The sequence below is a fragment of the Ceratotherium simum genome, chromosome X (assembly GCF_057802395.1).
Source record: "Ceratotherium simum simum isolate JZ-2026a chromosome X, ASM5780239v1, whole genome shotgun sequence".
In the NCBI taxonomy this organism is placed as follows: Eukaryota; Metazoa; Chordata; class Mammalia; order Perissodactyla; family Rhinocerotidae; genus Ceratotherium; species Ceratotherium simum.
In genome coordinates this window covers 2,042,574-2,064,241 of record NC_141940.1, presented here as the reverse complement: position 1 = coordinate 2,064,241, position 21,668 = coordinate 2,042,574, and the positions used below count along the sequence as shown (strand labels likewise).

At 53.1% G+C, this 21,668-nt stretch overlaps 1 protein-coding gene across 2 annotated transcripts in view; it reads right to left on the bottom strand.

Annotated features, from left to right (window-relative positions):
* PDZD4 (PDZ domain containing 4) overlaps positions 1-21,300 on the bottom strand; it is a 31,306-nt gene extending 10,006 nt beyond the window's left edge. The window contains exon 1 of one of the 2 annotated variants that reach the window (XM_004443309.3): positions 20,605-21,300. In XM_004443309.3, the coding sequence (XP_004443366.1) occupies positions 20,605-20,664 (60 nt within the window). In that variant the 5' untranslated portion in view covers positions 20,665-21,300. Of the gene's footprint in view, positions 1-19,569; positions 19,798-20,604 lie in introns of those variants that run through there. The other variant, XM_087427518.1, reaches the window with a different exon arrangement.
* Positions 21,301-21,668: the final 368 nt, after the last annotated feature.

Genomic DNA, 21,668 nt, shown 5'->3' with positions numbered 1-21,668 from the left:
ACCCAACCGTCATGAGGTAGAGAAAGACCTTCAGACTGCCTGCTCAACGTCTCCACTCCGGTCTCCACATCACCAGGCTCAGGCAAGCTTCCCCTCAGAGTCCTCTTCAAGCCACATGCAAACGTCTACACACACTGGATGCTCTCCCCATGAAGAAACCCAGGACCCACTGCTGCTCACCACCTCCCCTGCCGCCACTGCTCCAAGCCCTGCCAAGCAATTCAAAACGGATCCAAGGCCTAAATGGACACAGCAGAATGGCCTACGTTGGTGGTGAGGGAACAATGTCTCTATGATATTGAGATAGAGAAGCACTCCCTAAGATAAAAAATGGGCAGACAAGAATGGAAAAGATGGGGCCGGCCCCGTGGCACAGCAGTTAAGTGCACGTGCTCTGCTGCGGCAGCCCGGGGTTCGCAGGTTCGGATCCCAGGCACGCACCGACGCACCGCTTGTCAAGCCATGCTGTGGCAGCATCCCATATAAAGTGGAGGACAATGGGTATGGATGTTAGCCCAGGGCCAGTCTTCCTCAAGCAAAAAGAGGAGGATTGGCAGATGTTAGCTCAGGGCCGATCTTCCTCATAAAAAAAATAAATAAAAAAGAATGGAAAAGATATAAACCATTTGACTAGGTTAAAATGTAAAACTTCTGGACAACAAAAAACACAATAAACCCAGTGAGAAGACAGGCTAAGAAAAGATCCTTACAATGCATAGAACTGACAAGGGATTAATCAGAACATACAAAGAATTCCTACAAAACACTAAGAAAATACAAACAACTTAATAGGAAAACGCTCATTCCTGGAAAAGGGAGCCCAGACTGCCCCATAAGCCCTTGAGAAGATGCCTGTTTAGGACTCTGGGAGGTGAGCAGCATTGTCACAATAGCCAATACCGGAAACAGCCCCAGGGTCCGGCATTGGGAGAATGGATCAGAAGTCATGGCGTGGTCGTACACATGGTTTATGGAGACATACGTGCTTATTAATAGCATAAGGAGTAGAAAACACATCAGAATGACAGACTTGAATCCCTCCGGAGAGGAAAGGGGAGGAATGGGGTCAGGGATCTGCCTTTAATACCTTTGGAAGGGAGCTGAGGCCAACAAGACCCAACTCTTGCCAAGGTTGGGCGGCAGCGCACATGCAGTGCCAAAGTGATGCCTAGTACGTTTCTGGAAGTTCACAGAAAAGATGTCACAATACTCCAACATGGAGGGGCAGCCAGGGGGAGGGAGGCCAGCTGGGCAGCTCTTGCTGTCATCACCCATTAGGAAGTGGAACGGGTGAGACTTCAGGACTTCGGGGCACAGAGGTTTCGAGCCTGGGTGGCTGGATACACTGGCGAGAGTGACATTGCTATTATTACTAATGATAGCCACAAGTCAGTAAGAATAGCTATGGTTTACTAATGAGCAACTCTGCCAGGCTCTGTTCTGAGTGCTTTACACAGGTTACTTCTGAGTCCTCTGCATGGCGCTATGAAATAGGCACTACGTGTATCTCCATTTCACAGATGAGGAAACTGAGGCACAGGGAGGTTAAGGAATTCACCCAGGGTCCTTCAGCTGGTGACTGGAGGAGCTGGGACACGCCCACCACAGTCAGATGCCTTCCATTCAGAGTTCAGAGATTCTGCAGAGCAGCAGGAGAGCCCTGAGGACCCACCACATCTCAGGCATCTCAGGCCCGGTCTCAGGCAGCATGGGGCTGAGGATGTGTGGGAGGTGGGTACCCATCTAGGGTGGGGAGGCAGAGGGTATGTGAGTGTAGGTGGGTGGGGGTGGGGACAGGGGTGTGGGTGGGGCTTTGGCTGAGGTGTGGGGGTGTGGATAGAATGTGTGGTGGGTGGCTTTTGTGGATGAGGTGGGTGTAGGGGTCTGGGCATGAGTGCGGGGTAGGGCTTGGTGGTAGTGGGGGCAGTTCTATAACCCTGTGTTGAACCCTCTTGTCCTTCCAGAGGGTCTTCTCTTCCCCTCCCTCCCCCGCCACCTCACACTAAGCACTAAGTGTCAGCCTGTGTCATTCTCCTCCTAGTACATTATTCATTTGTCAGGGGCTCTGCAGTGCCTTCTTCCCCTCACACCCTCACCTCTGCCACTCTTTCCTGCCCCCTCACACATCCTTCTTCCCTGGCACCTGCTCATCACTTCCTGCTCCCACTCCTGTCACCTATACCCACTCAAGGCCAGGTGCCCAGGCCCGTCCATCCCCAGCGGAAGAGCCACAGCCACTGCTCAGCAGCCACTTGCTGAGGCCCTGCTCAAGCCTCGGTTTCGGAGCATGCTAAGCAAATAAGTGCCTGGCACCAACGGCCCCCTGGTAGAGCAAACACATGGGCAAGGTTTGATGGCCACGTGACCTGACTTCCATGAGGCTCTGGAGGCTGACTGCAGGCCTTGCCATATACATTCACACCACACCTCATTTTCCGACCTGAGAGGGCCCGACAGAGGTCAAAGGCTCAGGATGGGTGTGGGGAGGCCCAGGCCGGGACAGAGAACAGACAGCATGTCCTCAGCGCAGAGGGGAAGCCAGGCCCCGAGGGGCCCCACCCAGCCTTCCTAAAGCTTCCCCGGGAGAAGGTGGCCCTCAGCTCTGCTTTCATGTCTGTCTCCCCACCAGGCCTGGGTGCCCGAGGGCAGGGGCCTAGCTACTTTTTTTTTTGGTGAGGAAGACTGGCCTTGAGCTAACATCTATGCCAATCTTCCTCTATTTTGTATGGGGGTCGCCGCAACAGCATGGCTTGATGAGCAATGTGTAGGTCCACACCCAGGATCCAAACCCACGAACCCCAGGCCAATGAAGTGGAAGATGCTAACTTAACCACTATGTCACTGGGCTGGCCCAAATTTGTTCATTTTGATCAAATCTTTGCTATTACTTAGTAATCTTCTCATTTGTTTCTCTCTCTCTTTTTTTTTTTGGTGAGGAAGATTGGCCCTGAGCTAACATCCGTGCCCATCCTCCTCTATTTTGTATGTGGGATGCTGCCACAGCATGGCTTGAATGAGCAGTGCATAGGTCCGTGCACGGGATTCAAACCTGCAAACCCCAGGCCACTGAAGCAGAGCACGTGAACTTAACCACTATGCCACTGGGCCAGCCTAGCTACTTCTTTTATCCAGGATCCCAGCTAGGATCAGGTTCTGTGTGGACACAAGGCTATCAGCTTCAGCCACAGCCCCTCTGGTTCGGGGAGAGCAGTACTTGCTGGTGGATCCCGATGTCAGAAAACTCTCACTATGAGGTGTTGCCTCCATCAAGTGGAAACCTCTCTCCTTTACAACAATCCAGTAGAAATCCACTTTATCTTCCAATACTTCACACCCTGAAGCCCACCTGAATGTCTCACAACCCCCCTCATCCCAGTTCCCGACAGCTCTCATCTTCTCTAGTGCTCCTTGGTGGGCTGTGTGGCCTTGCTGACATGCGCCAGGCTTTAATCTTTGCCTTAGCTAGAAACTACCTTTTGGCAGCCAATCCTGTTGGTCTCATAGTGTGCTTGCAGGCAAGCAATCCCTAAAGTGCTGCTTTGCCTGAGACTCCATGCTCTCTACTGGGGGACCTCTCACACAGATCCACAGGGATCCGTTTCCTGCTATGGGGATGGGCCCAAGTGGGTGGACCTGTGGACCACAGCTCCAACCCAATCCCTGCGGAGCTGGAAGTCACTCCACTTCCACCACAGGCTCTGCAGAAAGGTGTCCTTGCCCTGCCGGGGAGAGGGGACATGAGCCTTAGAGGTGCCCCTTGGCCCAAATGTGGCCCAGGTGGCCCTCACACTGCTTGTGGATGGCCAGGTTCCCATTTACACACCAAGAAAGGGCTCACTGCCCTGGATCCCTGGGCCCTGGAAGCGGCTGAACGCCCAGTCTCCACAGGTCCCAAGAGCAGTGGCCACCTCCAGACCCCATGACAATGAGTGTCCCTCATCCTGGCTGACCCCATCATCCGATCACACACTCTCAGTCTGATTCCTACCCAGAGTGTAAAATGGTAAACTTTCTGGAGGAATTCATCAATAACAATAAAGAACTTTGAAAATGTTCCATCATACCCTTTGATTCAGTAAATTTGCTCTAAGTAATAGATCCTAAAATAATAGCAATAGATATTACATGAATTACAAGGATGTTCAGAACAGCATTATTTTTTTATTGTGGTAAAATACACTAACATAAAATTTACCATTTAAAGTGTACAATTGGGCTGGCCCAGTGGCGTAATGGTTAAGTCCACGCACTCCACTTTGGCGGCCCGGGGTTCACAGGTTCAGATCCTGGGCACCGACCTACGTATTGCTTATCAAGCCATGCTGTGGTGGCGTCCCATATAAAGTAGAGGAAGATGGGCATGGATGTTAGCCCAGGGCCAATCTTCTTCAGCAAAAAGAGGAGGATTGGCAACAGATGTTAGCTCAGGGCCAATCTTCCTCACAAAATAAATAAATAAATAATAAAAAAATAAAGTCTACAATTAATTCAGTGGCATTTAGCGCATTCCCGTTGTTGTGCAATCATCACCCCTACCTACTTCCAGGACATTTTTATCCCCTCAAAAGGAGACCCCCCTACCCATTCTCTCCACAATTACCCAGCCCCCAGCCCCCAGCCCCTGGCACCCGACCAATCTCCTTTCTGTCTATCTGGACATTTCATAAGAATAGAACCCTACAGTATGTGGTCTGTGTCTGGCATCTTTCCTTAGCATGTTTTCTAGGTTTATCCATATTGCAGCAAGCAGTAGTACTTCGTTTCTTTTATGGCTAAGCAATATTCCACTGTATTCCATAATACTCCATTGTGTGCACAGACCACATTTTGTTTATGCATTCATCATCAACAGACATTTCATTGTTTCCACCTGTTGGCTGTTGTGAATCATGCCGCTATGAACATTCATGTATAAGTTTTTGTTTGAGTCTCTGTTTTCAAATCTTTTGGGGGTGGACCTAGGAGTGGAATTGCTGGGCCATATGGTCCTTCTATATATATATATTTTTTTTTAAGATTTTATTTACTTATTTATTTTCCCCCCAAAGCCCCAGTAGATAGTTGCATGTCACAGCTGCACATCCTTCCAGTTGCTGTATGTGGGACGTGGCCCCAGCATGGCCGGAGAAGCAGTGCGTCGGTGCGTGCCCGGGACCTGAACCCAGGCCGCCAGCAGCGGAGCACGCGCACCCAACGGCTAAGCCACGGTGCCGGCCCTGGTCCTTCTATATTTAACTTACTAAGGTACCAGATTATTTTTTTTCTTTTCCTGAAGAAGATTTGCCCTGAGCTAACATCTGTTGCCAATCTTCCTGTTTTTGTAATGTGAGCCGGCGCCACAGCATGACCACTGACAGACGCGTGGCGTAGGTCCGTGCCTGGGAATCAAACCAGGGCCACTGAAGCCGAGTGTGCCAAACTTAACCACTAGGCCAGAGGGGCTGGCCCACCAGATTATTTTCAATGCCAAAAACTTGACAACAATCTTAAGCAGAAGTGTCTACCTCACTGAAGTGTACAGCTGCCCTACCACAGAGTCTTCCAATAACAAGCCTGTTTCTCAAAAAAGATATAAAACGACACGTGAACTATGATAATTACCATATAAAATATGTTTATGGAAAAAGGCTGGGAAAGAATTTACATTATGTGAGGGAAACGGAAACCTGAGATCTTTTTTTCTGTTTTCCAAACTTTATATAACCATGGCTATATTGTCTTTTGAAAAAATAAACGTTACATGGGGCTGGCCCGGTGACTTAGTGGTTAAGTGCGCATGCTCCGCTGCTGGCGGCCCGGGTTCGGAGCCCGGGCGCGCACCGACGCACCGCTTTCCCGCCCATGCTGAGGCCGCGTCCCACATACAGCAACTAGAATGATGTGCAACTATGACATACAACTATCTACTGGGGTTTTGGGGGAAAAAATAAATAAATAAATAAAATTATAAAAAAAAATAAAATAAAAAAATAAACGTTACAAACTTTAAAAAAAAATAACATTGCTGGAAAATTCTCCTGATAAAATATTAAGCAAAAAAGACCTGCTGAGATCAGTGGGACCCCCATTCTGGGCGTGTGGATCTCGGCGAGTGGGAGGCAGATGGATGGAGGCGGGGTGCAGAGAGGGAGGGATGTGCCAGCGGGGAGGGCGCCCAGGGCTCCTGGGGCTTTTACAACTATGGTGCATGGATGCATATGTCATATACATTCATTGGTGTGTGCGTATGGATCAAATATTACACAATACTTCCTTTAAAAACTGGAAGGACATGCATGAAAACAGAAAAATGTTATTAGCAGCGGTTATCTCTAGGACAGAGTATTTCTAGGTGCTGTAAGCATTTTCTCCAATGAACATCACTCTTCTTTTTTTTTTTTTTGTTAGCCCTGAGCTAACATCCATGCCAATCCTCTTTTTTTTTTTTTGCTGAGGAAGACCGGCCCTGAGCTAAGATCTATTGCCAATCCTCCATTTTTTTTCCCTTTTTTCTCCCCAAAGCCCCAGTAGATAGTTGCATGTCATAGTTGTACATCCTTCTAGTTGCTGTATGTGGGACGCAGCCTCAGCATGGCCTGACAAGCAGTGCATCGGTGTGCGCCCGGGATCCGAACCTGGGCCGCCAGTAGCGGAGCGCGCGCACTTAATCGCTAAGCCAGGGGGCCAGCCTTGAACATCACTCTTCTAATCAGAGAGAAAACACAAAAGCAATCCAGCCTGTGTTCCACTCAGTTTCCCTGAGGCCCCAGGCTCCGTGGCAGCCGGCTGGTTGGTGCTCCCAGCTCCTGGGCAGCCCAGGTGGGACTGCAGCCTCTGAGCACAGGTTCCTGGGAGCCGATCCCAGGAAAGCAGTGGCAATGTCACATCAGACTTCACATCCAGACTTGCTCTGAGGAGGCTCAGGAGGCGCCACTTTCTCCCCCCACTGCCTTCAACCTCCTGCCCAGGTGTCCTGAAAAAGGAAGAGGCGGCTCCCAGAAGCCTGGAGGCCCAGAAGGAGTGAAAGAGGCCCCAGGGGACCCTTGGGCTGTGGGCTCCAGGTGGAGGAAGGGCATTCCCCTCAGGACCTCTGGACTGGAAGTGATGGGTGGGTGTATCACAGCCAACCACCCCCTAGGAGAGGTGGCCAAGAGGGCCCCACACCCACCCCAGGGAGCACTGGGAAGCTGGTTCTGGAGGGCTGGAGAGGGCCTGGCCACGGGGCTGGCCAGTTAGCCTCAGGGCCTCAGGCCCCAGGGCAGCACTGAGCTGACACCCTCCCACCCCCATCCCCCCATCCTAACCCCACTGGCTTCCTCTAGGATTGCATTTGCAAGAAGTGTTCTGTAGGTGGCCAGAGTGTGGGCCCCCATCTCCCCCAGCCCAGTGCCTGAGCAGAAGAAGAAAAGAGGCCCCCAGGTAGGGGGACACTGACCCCTAGGCACCAGCCAATGATGGTGGAGGCAGAGCTGGCAGGCCCCCAGCTCTGCCTTCAAAGGGAGCCCATGCCCAGTCGGCACCCCAATGCCCACCCCAGCCCCTCAACCTAAGCCAGGCTCCTGGGGTGTGACCCTCCCACCAGCACTGTGGCTGGCCAGGATGGCAGGGGGCGGGGGGGCAAGACACAGCTGGGGCAGGGACCTAGCTCAACCCAAGCTCAAAAGGAGGATTTGGAGGGAGTTGTGGTGGGCGTGGGAAAACCTTTCTAACAATCAAGGATGTTGGGGGTGAGCAAGGAAGCTGAGGGGCCCCCGCAGGTGGGGCGTCAGAGGCTACTGCACCAAGGCCAGGGAGTCTAGGTGCCTGGGCCACTTCCAGCTGCTCCTGTACTCTCAGGGTGGCCCTGGGGGACGCCTGCTCTCTCATACCCAGGGGGCTGAGAACAAGGGATTCCTGGGACAAGCCCATACTGTGCTCTCTCCAATCGGCTTCTCCAGGGAGCAGAGGAGGGATAGCAGAGCATGAGGCCAGGGAAGAAGGGGAGGGAGGCCCCCTGTCTCCCTTTAGGAAGCTGAGAGGCAGAGTGCTTCCAGCTGTGGGAGCCAGCACACACCCCACTCCCCCCAAGGGCCTGGGTTAGAAGGCGGGAGGGAAGGGACAAAGCCGCATTTCAGAAGGGTGGTGGTGGAGAGCCCAGGAGGTGAGGCCAGCACGTGGGCTATGGGTGTACAAGTGACCCTTCGAGTCCCTGGTCAGCTGGGAACCATCGGAAGGAAGAGGGCACGTGTCCCTGTGTCCCTGAACGTGGAAGCCCCACTGCCCTCTCAGAGCCAATGCTCATCTGACCAAAGCAGAACTAGGAGGGAGAGCTGTGGACAAGACAGACATGATCCTGGGCAAGAAATGCACAAATAAGGCCATTTCAGATTGCATTCGGAGCACTGAGTTCCATGGTGGAAAATGCCCAGATGGGGGCTGCTTTAGATCCAGTGCGCAGGGACAAGCTCTCTAGGGATACTTGAACTGAGACTTGAATGATGACAAGGAGCCAGCCATGCTAGGGACTGCAAAGAACATTCCCTCCATTCCCTAGGATGGAATGAATTGGTGCTCACTGGAGAATAATGTGCACAGGGGAGGCCAGCCATCACCCTGGCCTCTATGAGGAGAATGGACATAGGGGACAGAGTGGAGGCAGGGGACAGACCAGCAGGCAACTGCAGTGGCCCAGGCCAGAGATGATGGTGGCTTGGCTCAGAGGGTGGCATTGGAGATGGGGGCTGCCAGGACCTGCTGGGCTAGGGACAAGGGACAGGGAGGGAGGAGGGACACCTAATAAGCACAAGAGAAGATGCCAGACACATCACTAGCCATCAGGGAAACGCAAATCAAAACCACCATGAGATACCAACTCATACCCACTAGGATGGCTGGAGTCAGAAACCGGAAAAGGCGTGTTGCTGAGGATGTGGAGAGACTGAACTCTCCATACATGCTTGTGGGAATGTAAAATGGGGCAGTGGATGTGGAAAACAGTCTAGATGTGGGGTGCCATGTGACCCAGCAATTCCACAAAAACTGGAAACAGGCATCCAAACACAAACTCATACGCAGATGTTCACCACAGCGCTATTCACAATTGCCTGAATTTGGAAGCAACCTAAGTGTCCACCAACAGATGGATCAACATGACATGGTACCATCTCACAGTGGATTCTTCAACCATATATAAAGGAATGAAGTCCTGACACATGCTACAACATGGATAGAAACAGTCCAGCCAAGTGCAAGAAGGCAGGCACAAAAGGCCACATACTATATGATTCCAGAATAGGCAAATCCACGGGGACATAAAGCAGATTAGTGGTTGTCCCAGGCTGAGGAAGGGAGAACCGGGAGTGCCTGCTTAATGGGTATGGCGTTCCCTTCTGGGGTGATGAACATGTTCTGGAACTAGATAGTGGTGCTGGTTGTACAACCCTGTGAATGTGCTGTCACTAATGGTAAATTTTATGTCATATATATTTTCCCACAATAAAAATAAAACTGCTGCCCAGATGCAGAGAGACCATGGGTGACCTTACAGAAGTGAGGCCCACTGGGGAGGACAGAGGGGTTGGGGAGGGCAGGAAATGGGCATGTTTTATTCAATGCAAATTTTTATCTCAGATTTGAAGTTTCTGAGACCTGCAGACATCCCCAGTGCCCTACTCCACCTACATGTGTCCCAAAGACAAGGCACCAGACAAGCGTCATGTGGCCATTGTTATTGACTTCAATTAGGGATTGTTCTAGATTTAAAATCACGAGATGGAGGAGATCACCTGGAGACGGAGTGCAGACCAGAGACACTGAGGGTTGGGGAGAGACCCAGAGCTGGCAGTCAGCCAGAGAGGAGAGCACTTGGAGGAGAGGGAGGGAGGGACCGCCCAGGGTGCAGAATGGCCCTCTGGATTTGTTTACAGGTGGGTGGTTGGGGAGGCGGACACCCAAATGGCTGTGCTGGGTGTGAAGCTCAGCCTATGTAGACACAGCCTTTGGGAGCTTTTGCAGAGAATGGGGTGGGAGCGGTTGGGAACAGTGGCTTTGGGGCTGTGGGAGAGCCCTGCGTTTGGGTTTCTCCAGGAGAGACACTTGAGTGCGTGGGAATGCTGATGTGAGAGATTCAGAAGAGGAAAAAATTCATATGCCAAAGAAAGTGAGGGAAAATGTAGGCACCAAGCCCTTGAGAAGGCATGGGAGAATTGGGGGAGGGAGGGGATCACGGGGCAGGGTGGTGGGGGACGCAGGTGAGAGGGAGACGGGGGCGGCAAGAGAAGGGACACAGTAGCAGGTAGCAGGTGAAGGAGACACCGGGGCTGACGAGGAGGTCATGGGGGCAATGAGGGAACACACGGGGACACAGGGGCAGGCGAGAGTAACGCTGGAAGCTCAGCGAGCAGTTGCAACTGGGCAGGAGCTAGGGCCGGCACTGGGGGAGGCAGAGGGCGGCGTGGGGGCGGGGGGCGGCCTGCAGCGATGCTTCATTGCTACAACGGCAGTGGAAGGCGGGGCCCCAGGCACGCTCGGTGCCCCCCGCCCCTCTCCGGGCAGGAGCTGCAGACAAAGAGCGCGTGGAGGTGGCGGCTGGCAGCCCGCAGCCTGCCTCCTGCGCTTGTCCCCGCGCTGGCAGCCCTGGCAGCCCGGGAGGCACTGGCCATACTTCCTCAATGCTCTGATAGGGAATCCCCGGGCAGACGAGGAGGAGGGAGGGGGAGACTGAGAAAAGAGCCCTGGCCTGGGTGACTAGGGGTCCCCTGAGCCTGGGGAAGGACCCTTTCACTCATGGTAAGGCGAGGGGGAGGGGGTTAACTACATAATTTCTAGGGGTGCCCATGACTGCTACACGAGGACTCTTCTAACCTCACTCTGCTGAGGAGGAAACTGAGGCTAGGAGAGAACAGAAACTGCAAGTTACCCTCTGCCTTGGCCCCTGGGTTCTGATCTACTGGCTGGCCCTCAGCTTTGCTGTCAGGAATTGTCCAGGGGTCACCTTGGATGCAGCTGTGTCTCTGGCTTCTGGAGCCCAGACAAGTGTTATGGGGACCTCCAAATGGATGGAGCATGGGCGAGGAAAAAAGAAGCCCAGAGAAGGACAGCCTGAGCCAAGAGCAGGCTTTCTGCACTCCTGCCTTTTCAATGGTGCAGCAGAAGTCCTCATTCATGGTTTCCCAACTCTGGATTTTGACAATTATCAATCCACAGGAGCATCTGACGGTGGACCTCTGCACTCCCTTCAGCCACATCTCCCCAGAGTGCACATTCTGCCCCACATGCTCTCTCCTTTCCACACACACACACACTCTGGAAAGCAGGATGCTGACCCCAATGCTCCCATTTCCGGGGAAACCACACCCTTAACATGCTCCTGGACTTAGCACTGATCTACCCGTCACTTCCGCAGCTCTCCAACTGCACCACTGATGCTCTTATAGCCTTCTGGTTTGTTTGGTTTTTTTGGATCCAGGATCCAGTAAGGACCACACACACTATATTTAATTGTTATGTCTCTAGTTTCCTTTAATCTAGAACAATCTATCCACTTTTTTCTTTTTTACTCTCATGACATTGACCTCTTGGAAAAGTCCAGGGCAGCTGCCTTGTAGAATGTTCCAGAGTCTGGATTTGCCCTTGTTAGACTCAGCTTAAGCGTTCTGATGAGCGTGTCGCCCAGCGGATGCTTTGTCCATCAGAAGGCACTGGCGGTCAGGCTGTCCCACTGTGGGGGAGGCTCGGTTTGGTTTGATCATGTGGTCAAGGTGGTGGCTGCCAGGTCTCCCTGTTGCAAAGTTGCATGTTCCCTTCCTAATGCACAAGTAATCTGGGGTAATACCTTGAGACCCTGTGCATATCCTGTGCCCAACAACCTTTATCTAGTGGTTTCACCATCCAAGGATGAGCCTGGCCAGAAGGAATTGCTTGGTGGCTGCAAAGTGCATTAATGCATAAGGGATTTATTTGTAGCAGGGACACAGCAGTACACTCCATCAACATGTGACTGGCCCAGTGAACGGTGTGTCCCCACAGTCGAGGCTGCCTGGACAAGCCATACCATCCACCCCAATAACTCTGCGCCCGCCCTTTCTGCCCAGGGGCAGGAGTGGGAGAAGGAAGCACAGGAGGCCTTCATCTCAAAGGCCTTGTTAGTAGTTCGGGGGTGGTGTGTGTGTCAGGGTTCCCACGTGAGCTGCCTGTATGTTGGAGGCTTGGTTAGCTACATGTGGCATGGAAGAACAAATTACGTCCCTTGGGGCCCCACTTGGACAATGACTTATCCCAAGTTCCTACCTGAGGTCCTCGCTACTCAGTGTGGTCTGCAGACCAGCAGCATGGACATGGCCTGGGATCTTGTGAGAAAAGCAGAATCCCAGGCCCTACCCTGGACCTGCTCAATCAGATCCTGCATTTTAACAAGGGCCTCAGGGTGGAGTCACGTTGGCCCAGTGTGCCCCCTCGAGGAACCAGACAGAACTTGCATACACCTGAAGAGGGTTCAGACACCAGGCAAGTGCTTCAAGGGTCTCTTCTTCCTCCCTCCCCACTCCTCCCTCCCCTAAGCTGCTGATCAGGTGGGTAATGCCCACCTAGGGTCTGCTGAAATCTGATCCATCTACCCATGGGAGAGGAAGCCTCTCCAGCACCTCCCAGCCCTGCCCAGAGAGGGTGGCTGGGAAGGAGGGATGCCCCTCCCTGCCCCTGTGAAAAAGCAAGGCAATTCCTGAGGTCCTCATCAAGATCTACGTGCAGGTGTATGCTGACAGCTTCCTGGGCACCCTGGACGGCAACTGAAAACATCCTCCCACCCACCCAGCTCTGGGCTAAGCTGGCTGTCCCAAGGGCACGACCCTGGTCTAGCAGTAATCAAAAATGATATTCTTTATGGAGTTCTTTTTGTTTCTGCTGCTCAAAGTAAGCACGAGGAAGAGGCAGACTGCCTTACAAAGAGGGAAGATGACTTGTCCCAAACTAAAGCCAGCCCCTGATCTCCAGCTTCCCAGTCTTTCCTCCTTTGGCTCGTCTCATGCACAGAAGGACATGAATGTGCCTCCACTTTGGTACCTGTCCATCTCCTAACTAATCTTATCTGTGACACCTCTTCACAACCCAGGGCTCCTCTTGCTGTGTTTTTTCTCCCCTCCCTTTCATATTAGGGAAACCCTCAGAATAACATGGGACATTCTTCTGTCACTGCACATTAACTGTGACATGTCCATGAGGAAGGCCTTCTCCATCCAATTTCCACGCCTTAACAACCGACCAAATGGCCTGATGGCAGCAACTTCACCCCCCACTCAAATGAGATCCCAAGGGACCCAGGGCCCCCTGCCATGGCAATGACCCTGGAAGGCAGGCACTCTCTATTCCCTTTTAGCAGGTGAGGAAATAGAGGCGCTGAGCCCAGGAGCCATTCAGTATCACCACAGCACACTGTCTTCCCCGGTAAGGACCCTGAAGTGGAAGAAGGAAAGGCCCACCCACCCCTACTAGCACCTGTGCTGAGCTAAGCGCCCTCACATGCTTTTTTCCTTTGGTATGTGTGGACATGTATTTGTTTTTAACAGGTGTAATTGCCATATGATCAACTGCACATAATTCAGAGCATACAGTCTGAAAAGTACTGATACAGCAGATATATACACCTGTGAAACCACCACCACACCATTTCCATCATCCTCAAAAGTGTCCTCATGCCCCTTTGTCATCCCTCCCTTCCACTCATCCTTGCATGCTGATCTGCTTTCTATCACTATAGATTACTTTGCATTTTCTAGAATTTTCTATCAATGGCTCAGATAGTCCTTGGAACTGAGGTAGGGAAGAGCATTTTAAAATCTTGGGACAATGGTAAAGCGTGGTGACCCTGTGCAGATGCTGGCTACTGGAATTCAGTGCCCTATCCATGTACTCCACAGTGATTTCCAGAGGGCCTACTTCGTGCCGGCCCTGTGCTCAGTGCTGGGGGGTTAGGGGGCAGCAATGCACAATAACGGAGCCAAACCCCTGCTCACAGGAAGCCCCCCGCTCAAGCGGGAGGGAGGATGTCAGGCGAGGAGAGCTGCCATGGGGGATGGAGGATGGAGGAAGACATCATGGGGAGAGGGGACGGACATGGACAGCACAGTCGGCCCTTCTATCCCCCACTGGCCCTTCTCTCCCCCACCGTTACCTATTCGGTCATGGTCAGTCTCCCCCATTAAAACACGGCCCCGGGGGAGGGGCGAGGGGGTCTGTGGTGCTCCAAGCTGGATCCCCAGCACACAGGATGGTAACTGGGCACAGTCGGGGATCAGCAAGTAGGTGCTGGAGAAAGAATATGGGGGGTGCGGGGGAGTGGGCTGCTGTGCAGGGGGGCTAGAAGGACTGAAGAGGTGGCCTTTGGCCTCTCCTGATGTGGACAGAAAAGACAGGCTTTCCTGACTCACTCATCTTCGAAGCTGAAAGAAGAGCAGAGGTCTGGCCGGGCCCCATAGGGAATGGTTGGAGTGGGCTGGCCACAGGGCAGTTTTCTTTGTCACATAGGCCTCCTATATGTCAGGCCTGCCAGAAAGCAGGTGATGGTGTCAGAGAGGGGGTACCACGATCAGGAAGACTGGGGTGGCAGGGGAAAGACGAAGAGACAAAAAGACAAGCTCAACAGAGGGGGGCATGATTAGATTTGAAACAAGGGGGTCAGAGTGTTGGAGCGAAGGACACAGGCCCAGCAAGCAACAGCACCAGGAAATGCATTTTGTGCCTCCATGCTAGGTGAGGCCGCTTCCTCCCTTTCCCAACCCTTGTAACCTGAATCCTTCCTCTTCCTAACCCGACATGAATGACCCCCCTCCCTCCTACTCAGGGTCGTTTCCAGATTTTTCAAGCTGGTCCTCCATGCCCCCAGTGCCCATGCTTGGTTAAGGATCCTCGGAGGACATGACTGTGATAATAGAAATGGAGCTGCATTTAAGTCGCCTGCGAGGGCTGGCCCCGTGGCTTAGCCATTAAGTGCGCACGCTCCGCTGCTGGCGGCCCGGGTTCGGATCCCGGGCACGCACCGACGCACCACTTCTCTGGCCATGCTGAGGCCACGTCCCACATACAACAACTAGAAGGATGTGCAGCTATGACATACAACTATCTACTGGGGCTTTGGGGGGAAAAATAAATAAATAAATAAAATTAAGGCGCCTGTGATAGGCCACATCAGTAGAATAAGGGGCCAAAAACCACAGGCTCCTCTCAGTAGCCACAGGAGAAGCATTTGACAAAATCTAATACCCTTCGTGATAAAAACACTCCAACTAGGAATAGAATGGAACTTCCTCAACCTGATAAACAGCATCTGTGAAAAATACACAGCTAACATCATACTCAATAGTGAAGATCATCAGATGCTTTCCCCTCTTAGATGAGGAACAAGGCAAGGATGCCACTCTTGCCACTTCTATTCAACATTGTCCTGGAGGTGCTAGCCAGAGCACTTAGGCAAGAAAAAGAAATAAAAGGCATCCAGTTTGGAAAGGAAGTAAAACCAGATTGGAAAGGAAGTAAAACTATCTCTATTTGCCCAGGACATGATCCTATATAAAGACAATCCTGAAGAATTCACTAAAAAACTATTAGAGCTAACAAATGAGTTTAGTAAGGTTGCAGGATACAGGATCAATATACAAAAAGCAATTGTATTTCTATACAGTGGCAATGAGAAAGATGAAAAGGATTAAGAAAACAATTCCACTTACCATAGCACCATAAAGAATAAAATACTCAGGAATAAATTTAACAAAAGTGCAAAACATCTTTGAAAGAAATTGAAGACCCAAATGGAAAGACACCCCATGTTCATGGTTAATATTCCCCCAAACTGATCTACAGGTTAAATGTAATTCCCACAAAATCACAGCTGGCTTCTTTTCAGAAATTGACAAGCTGATCCTAAAACTGATGTGGAAACTCAAGGGACCCAGAAGAGCCAACACTCTTGAGGAGTACAAAGTTGGAAGACTCAAACCAGCTGATTTCAAAATTTACTTAACAAAGCTATGGTAAAACCACTGTGGAACTAGCATCAAGATAGGCATTTCTCCAGAAAAGATATGCAAATGGCCAATAGTACAGGAAAAGATGCTCTACATCATTTAGCCATCAGGAAATACAAATCAAAACCACAATGAGATACCACTTCATACCCAGTAGGAGGGCTATAAATCAAAAACGTGTTGGGGAGGATTTGGAGAAATTGAACTCTTACATTGCTGGTGGGAATGTAAAATGGTACAGCCCTTGTGGAAAACAGTTCAGCAGCTCCTCAATAACTTAAACAGGGGGGCCGGCCCCGTGGCTTAGCGGTTAAGTGCGCATGCTCTGCTACTGGCGGCCCAGGTTTGTATCCCGGGCGTGCACCAATGCACCGCTTCTCCGGCCATGCTGAGGCGGTGTCCCACATACAGCAACTAGAAGGATGTTCAACTATGACATACAGCTATCTACTGGGGCTTTGGGGGAAAAAAAGGAGGAGGATTGGCAATAGATGTTAGCTCAGAGCCTGTCTTCCTCAGCAAAAAAAGAGGAGGATTGGCATGGATGTTAGCTCAGGGCTGATCTTCCTCACAAAAAAAAAAAAGATTAAAAGCTTCTGCAAGTCAAAGGAAACCATGAACAAAAAGAAAACACAACCCACCAACTGGGAGAAAATATTTGCAAATCATATATCCAACAAGGGGTTAATTTCCAAAATATATAAAGAACTCATACAACTCAACAATAAACAGACAAACAACCCGATCAAAAAATGGGCAGAGGATATGAACAGACATTTTTCCAAAGAGATATACAGATGGCCAACAGGCACATGAAAAGATGTTCAACATCACTAATTATTAGGGAAATGCAAATCAAAACTGCAATGAGATATCACCTCACACCAGTCAGAATGGCTATAATTAACAAGACAAGAAATAATAAGTGTTGGAGAGGATGTGGAGAAAAGGGAACCCTCATACACTGCTGGTGGGAATGCAAACTGGTACAGCCCCTATGGAAAATAGCATGGAGATTTCTCAAAAAATTAATAATAGAAATACCATATGATCCAGCTATCCCCTACTGGGTATTTATCCAAAGAACTTGAAATCAACAATTCAAAGAGATTTATGCACCCCTATGTTCATTGCAGCATTATTCACAATAGCCAAGCCATGACAGCAACCCAAGTGCTCATCAACTGATGAATGGATAAAGATGTGGTATATATATACAAGGGAATACTACTCAGCCATAAAAAAAAGATAAAATCATCCCATTTGCAACAACACGGATGGACCTTGAGGGTATTATGTTAAGCGAAATAAGCCTGACAGAGAAAGTCAAACACTGTATGATTTCACTCATATGTGGAAGATAAACAAACACATGGATAAAGAGAACAGATTGGTGGTTACCAGAGGGGAAGGGGGTGGGAAGAGGGCGAAAGGGGTAAAGGGGCTCATCTGTACATTGACGGATAAAAACCAGACTATTGGTGGAGCATGATACAGTCTATACAGAAACTGATATATAATAATGTACACCTGAAATTACACAATGTTATAAACCACTATGACCTCAATAAAATTTTAAAAATTAAAAAAAAAAGAAGAAAGAAGCCATGACAAAAGGTCATACATCATATGGTTCCATTTAGATGAAATGTCTGGAACAGGCAAATCCATAAAGACAGAAAGCAGGTAAGTGGGTGCCAGGGGCTGGGAGGTATTGGGGGAAATGGATATGTGACTGCTAAGGGGGACGGGGTGATGAAAATATTCTGGAATTAGATAGTGGTGATGGTTGCACACTGAATATACAGTTGTGTATCGCTTAACGATGGGATATGTTCTGATAATCTCGTTGTTGTGGGGACATCAGAGTGTACTTACACAAACCTAGACAGTACAGGCTACTATCCATCGAAGCTATATGTTACTAATCTTAATGAGACCACTATTGCATGTGTGGTCCGTCGTTGACTGAAACAACTTTATGTGGCGCGTGACTGTACTAAAAACCAGTGAATTGTAAAAACCACTTAACAAGGGTATGCAAATTATCTCAGTAAAGCTGTAGGGTTTTTTTTAACTGCCTGTGAGTCACCAGGAGAAAAGGGCCTGGAACTGAAGGCTAGGATAGAGACTTGGGTGTCCTTAACCTGGGGATCAGAGCCCTCTGGGGATCTAGGAAGAGGCTCAGGGAAGCCCTGGCATGAAGAAGCCACATGGCAAGTGGCAGAGGTGCACTTGTGCACTTCTCTGGCTGCACTGTGTCCAGTAAGGTGCGGAGGCCACGGGCCAGTATGGACGAGACAAGAAGTGCCACTGCAGTTGGGGGAGCCGCAATGTCTAAGAAGTGCGGGTCCAGGCACGGGGTCCTGGGAGCTTCCTGGTCTTCTGGGACAAAAGCTTCCTTCCTTCTCCTTTAAGAGGTTCGGGCCAGGAACAGGATCATCTGAGATAGCTAATGTTTTTCCCTGCTTTCTAGATTTTTTTTCAAACCTCTTTTGTCTTCCCTTAATTTTAAAGGATAATTCCTTTTTTAAAACTGCATCTAGTCTCCAATTCCATCCAAACTTCTGCAGAAGCTTTAAAAGGGAGAAGCATCCCCAGGGACTGGTCAGTGATGGCAACAGCCCAGACCAGGAAAAAGTGGAGGGCAGTGGGCCTGCGGTGGCCCTCCTCCTGAGAACCTACTTGCCCAGGGCTTAGAGCTCTCTCTCAAGGAAGAAAGCCTGGCCCAGGACTTTCCTGCCCAGGTTTACCTCAAGCCCTCCTCTGACATGGAGCCTCCCTGAAGGCAGTCCCAGCCCAACCTGTGGCAGGCTGCCCCCACTGCCACGGGGTGCCCGAAGGGTCACCACAGAGTCGCCTCCCAACCTTGGCTCATTTCAAGCCTGTAGTGCAGTGCAGGTTGCCCTCTGCTGTCCACACATCCCCATGCAGTCCGCCTTTAAGTGAAATACTACATCAATCCCTCTCCAAGGAAGTCAAGAGCCAACCGCTCTGGAATCGCTTGCCATTGGATGGAATTATTCCAAGAAAGGAAGCAGTGAGGATGGGATCCCACAGCCTCATCAACCAACCAGCGCAGCCCACCTCCCGCCAGCATCCCCTGGGTCCACCACTGGGATTCCACAGCACTGCCTCTCGGTCCCGGCCTAGGTCATCCTGGAACCCAGTCCCACGAGGGGACAATGGCAATGGCAATGGCCAGGCAGGATTTCCAAACAGCGAGAAGAGACATGAGGAAGCAGTCCAGGGGCAAGAATGGCAGAAAGAAAGCAGAGGGCCCCTCGTGACCCCGGAGACCCAGCCCGGAAGAGTGGATGAGGAGTGACGCCAGGCTAGGGCAAGATTCCCCCACCTGCCTGCCTGGTCTCCCGCTCACGGTGGCCAGAGGAACTAGACTCACAGCACCAAGGCTGGGCTCCCGAAGCCTCCCCAATCACCTGATGACTGATTCTCTCCCCTCCACCGCACCCACTCCCTGCCTGTCCGGGTTCCCGCTATTCTTCTAAGGAGACCCCATTCCCCCAGCTATCACCGCTCCAGCCTGCACTTGCTCCCCAGTCCTGACCAATAAACCCCAAGTTGAAGCGTATACCTGTCTGCGCCCGGTCTGCCCCTGGGACCTCACTCCTTCTGACCTTAAACTCCCTCCACTTAGCCCTGGGGGCGTCTCAAGCCACACCATCCGGGACATTTCTCTAGACAGCTCTCAGAGCGCACACAGAAAGTACACACACGAGGGTCCAGAGGAGCGAGCCTCCGCGCACACACAGACGGGGCACAGGCACACACTCACGAAGTCATGCCACGCACAGGCAAGGAAGCCCCGCTCCGGGCCATGGGCCTGCACTCCGAGTCCGAGCGCGGGGCCCAGCGTCTCCCGTTCCTCCCCGCCGCGCACCTCCCAGTCCACGCTCCCCGCGGCCCAGGGCCTGAGGCCCTGCAAGGCAGAGGGAAGACCGGGCATCGCCGCCCGCAGACGGCCCTCACCGCTGACCCTGGTTGCAGCCACTCACCCGAGGCACCCAAGGCCTGGGAGCCCACTGTTTGGGCAGGGCCAGAATGGAGAGTGGGTGCGGGAGTAGGTACCTCGGCCCCGGGCAGACGTCGGTGGGGCCCCGGGCCGCCCGCGTGCTCCTGCACCCCTGGCCCGCAGGGACCTGAATCTGGCCGCCTGGCTCCCTCCCCCGCCCTGGGTCCAGCGGGGCGTGCGTGTGCAAGGAATGGAGCCCGTTGCTATGCAACCTCCATCCCGCTCTGGCGCCGGCAACACCGCGCCTACCGGCTCCCAGGTCCGGGGTGCAAGCGCGCCGGACCCGGGCCGAGCCCAACTTCCCTACTCGGGTCGATTTGGACGCAGGGCTCGCGTCCCAAGCTACCCTGGGCGCCCAAAGGATACGCCTGCACCCCCAGTCCCACGCAGCTCCCCCCATCTGTGACTGGTTCCCACGGAGCGCCAACACCCAGCAGCCCCAGAAACTGAGAGGGAGGATGGCTCCCCACCTCTTCCTCTTCGAGCCCTCCAGCCCTCCCATGTCTACGGCCCCAGCTCCACCAGGCCTTCCCTGCGGGCTGGCTTCTTAGCCTGGTGGCGCCCACGCACCCCGCCCCAGCGGCCCAGCCGCCCTACCTGAAGCATCACTTTGTACTGCTCCTCCGGTTTCTGGACCACGCACATATTACATCCCATGGTGCTGGTCGGCGAGGGAAGGAGGGCGGGAACGGGAAAATGCCTTTCACTGGCCCGTGCACGGGACCTCGGGCCCCGGGTCGGGGCCGAGGGCCATACCCTAGCGCGGGGGGCGGGCAGCCTAGCGGGAGAGGGGGGCACGCCCCCGAGGGGGGGTCAGCTCCACGCCCCTGGGGTTAACTCTTGGCTGGCTGAGGCCAGGCACGGGCATGCCCCCTCGCACCCGGCCAGGAAAAAAAGGGCAGCAGGGGATGGGCGGGCGTGCCGGGCGTTGCTTCGCTACGGCCCCCCAGGAGGCGCGGGGGCGCGCCAGAGGCCGTCAGGGGCCGTGGGCCGCGCGCCTCCCCGCCTGCGGGGCCCGCCGCTGCCGCTGCCGCTGCCGCTGCCTCTGCCGCCTCCGGCTCCCGCCCATGGCCGCAGGCCCCGGGAGCCCGGCCCTCGCGCTTGGCGCCGCGGCCTGGCCCGCCGACTGGGAGACGGCGATGCGGCGGCGGCCCCCGCCCGCGGCCAGGCCCGCGCCGGCACTCCCGCCTCGCCCGGCCAAGCTCCCGGCGCTCTGGGCGCCCGCTCTCCGGCCCGCAGCCGGCTCCGCAGTCTCCAGCTCCCGCCCGGGACGACGGGCACGGGCGCGCGCCCGCGGCGGGGGAGGGGCGCGGGGACGGGGCGCACGCGCGCGGGGGAGGGGAGGGAGGCTGGGTGGGAGCGCGAGCGGCGGGAGGCCGCCGGAGCCGGCGCGGGAAGACGGGGGCGGGGCCTTGACTCGGGCGGTGGGGGCGGTCCCTGGCTCCCCGCGGCCGCCTGCGTCGTGTCCCCGGACGTCCGGCACAGGACGTGCACCCCGCACGGTGCCGGCCCGGGAGACAGGGGTCGTATTTTGAGGAGCACCTCCCAGGACCCCCCCAGAGATCTCCGGGCGTCGGGAAGGGGGAACGATTTCAGCCCCTTTCCCAGGTCTTCCACGCAGCAGCCCGAATGCCTCTACCCGTCCTTGCGGCTTCCCTGTA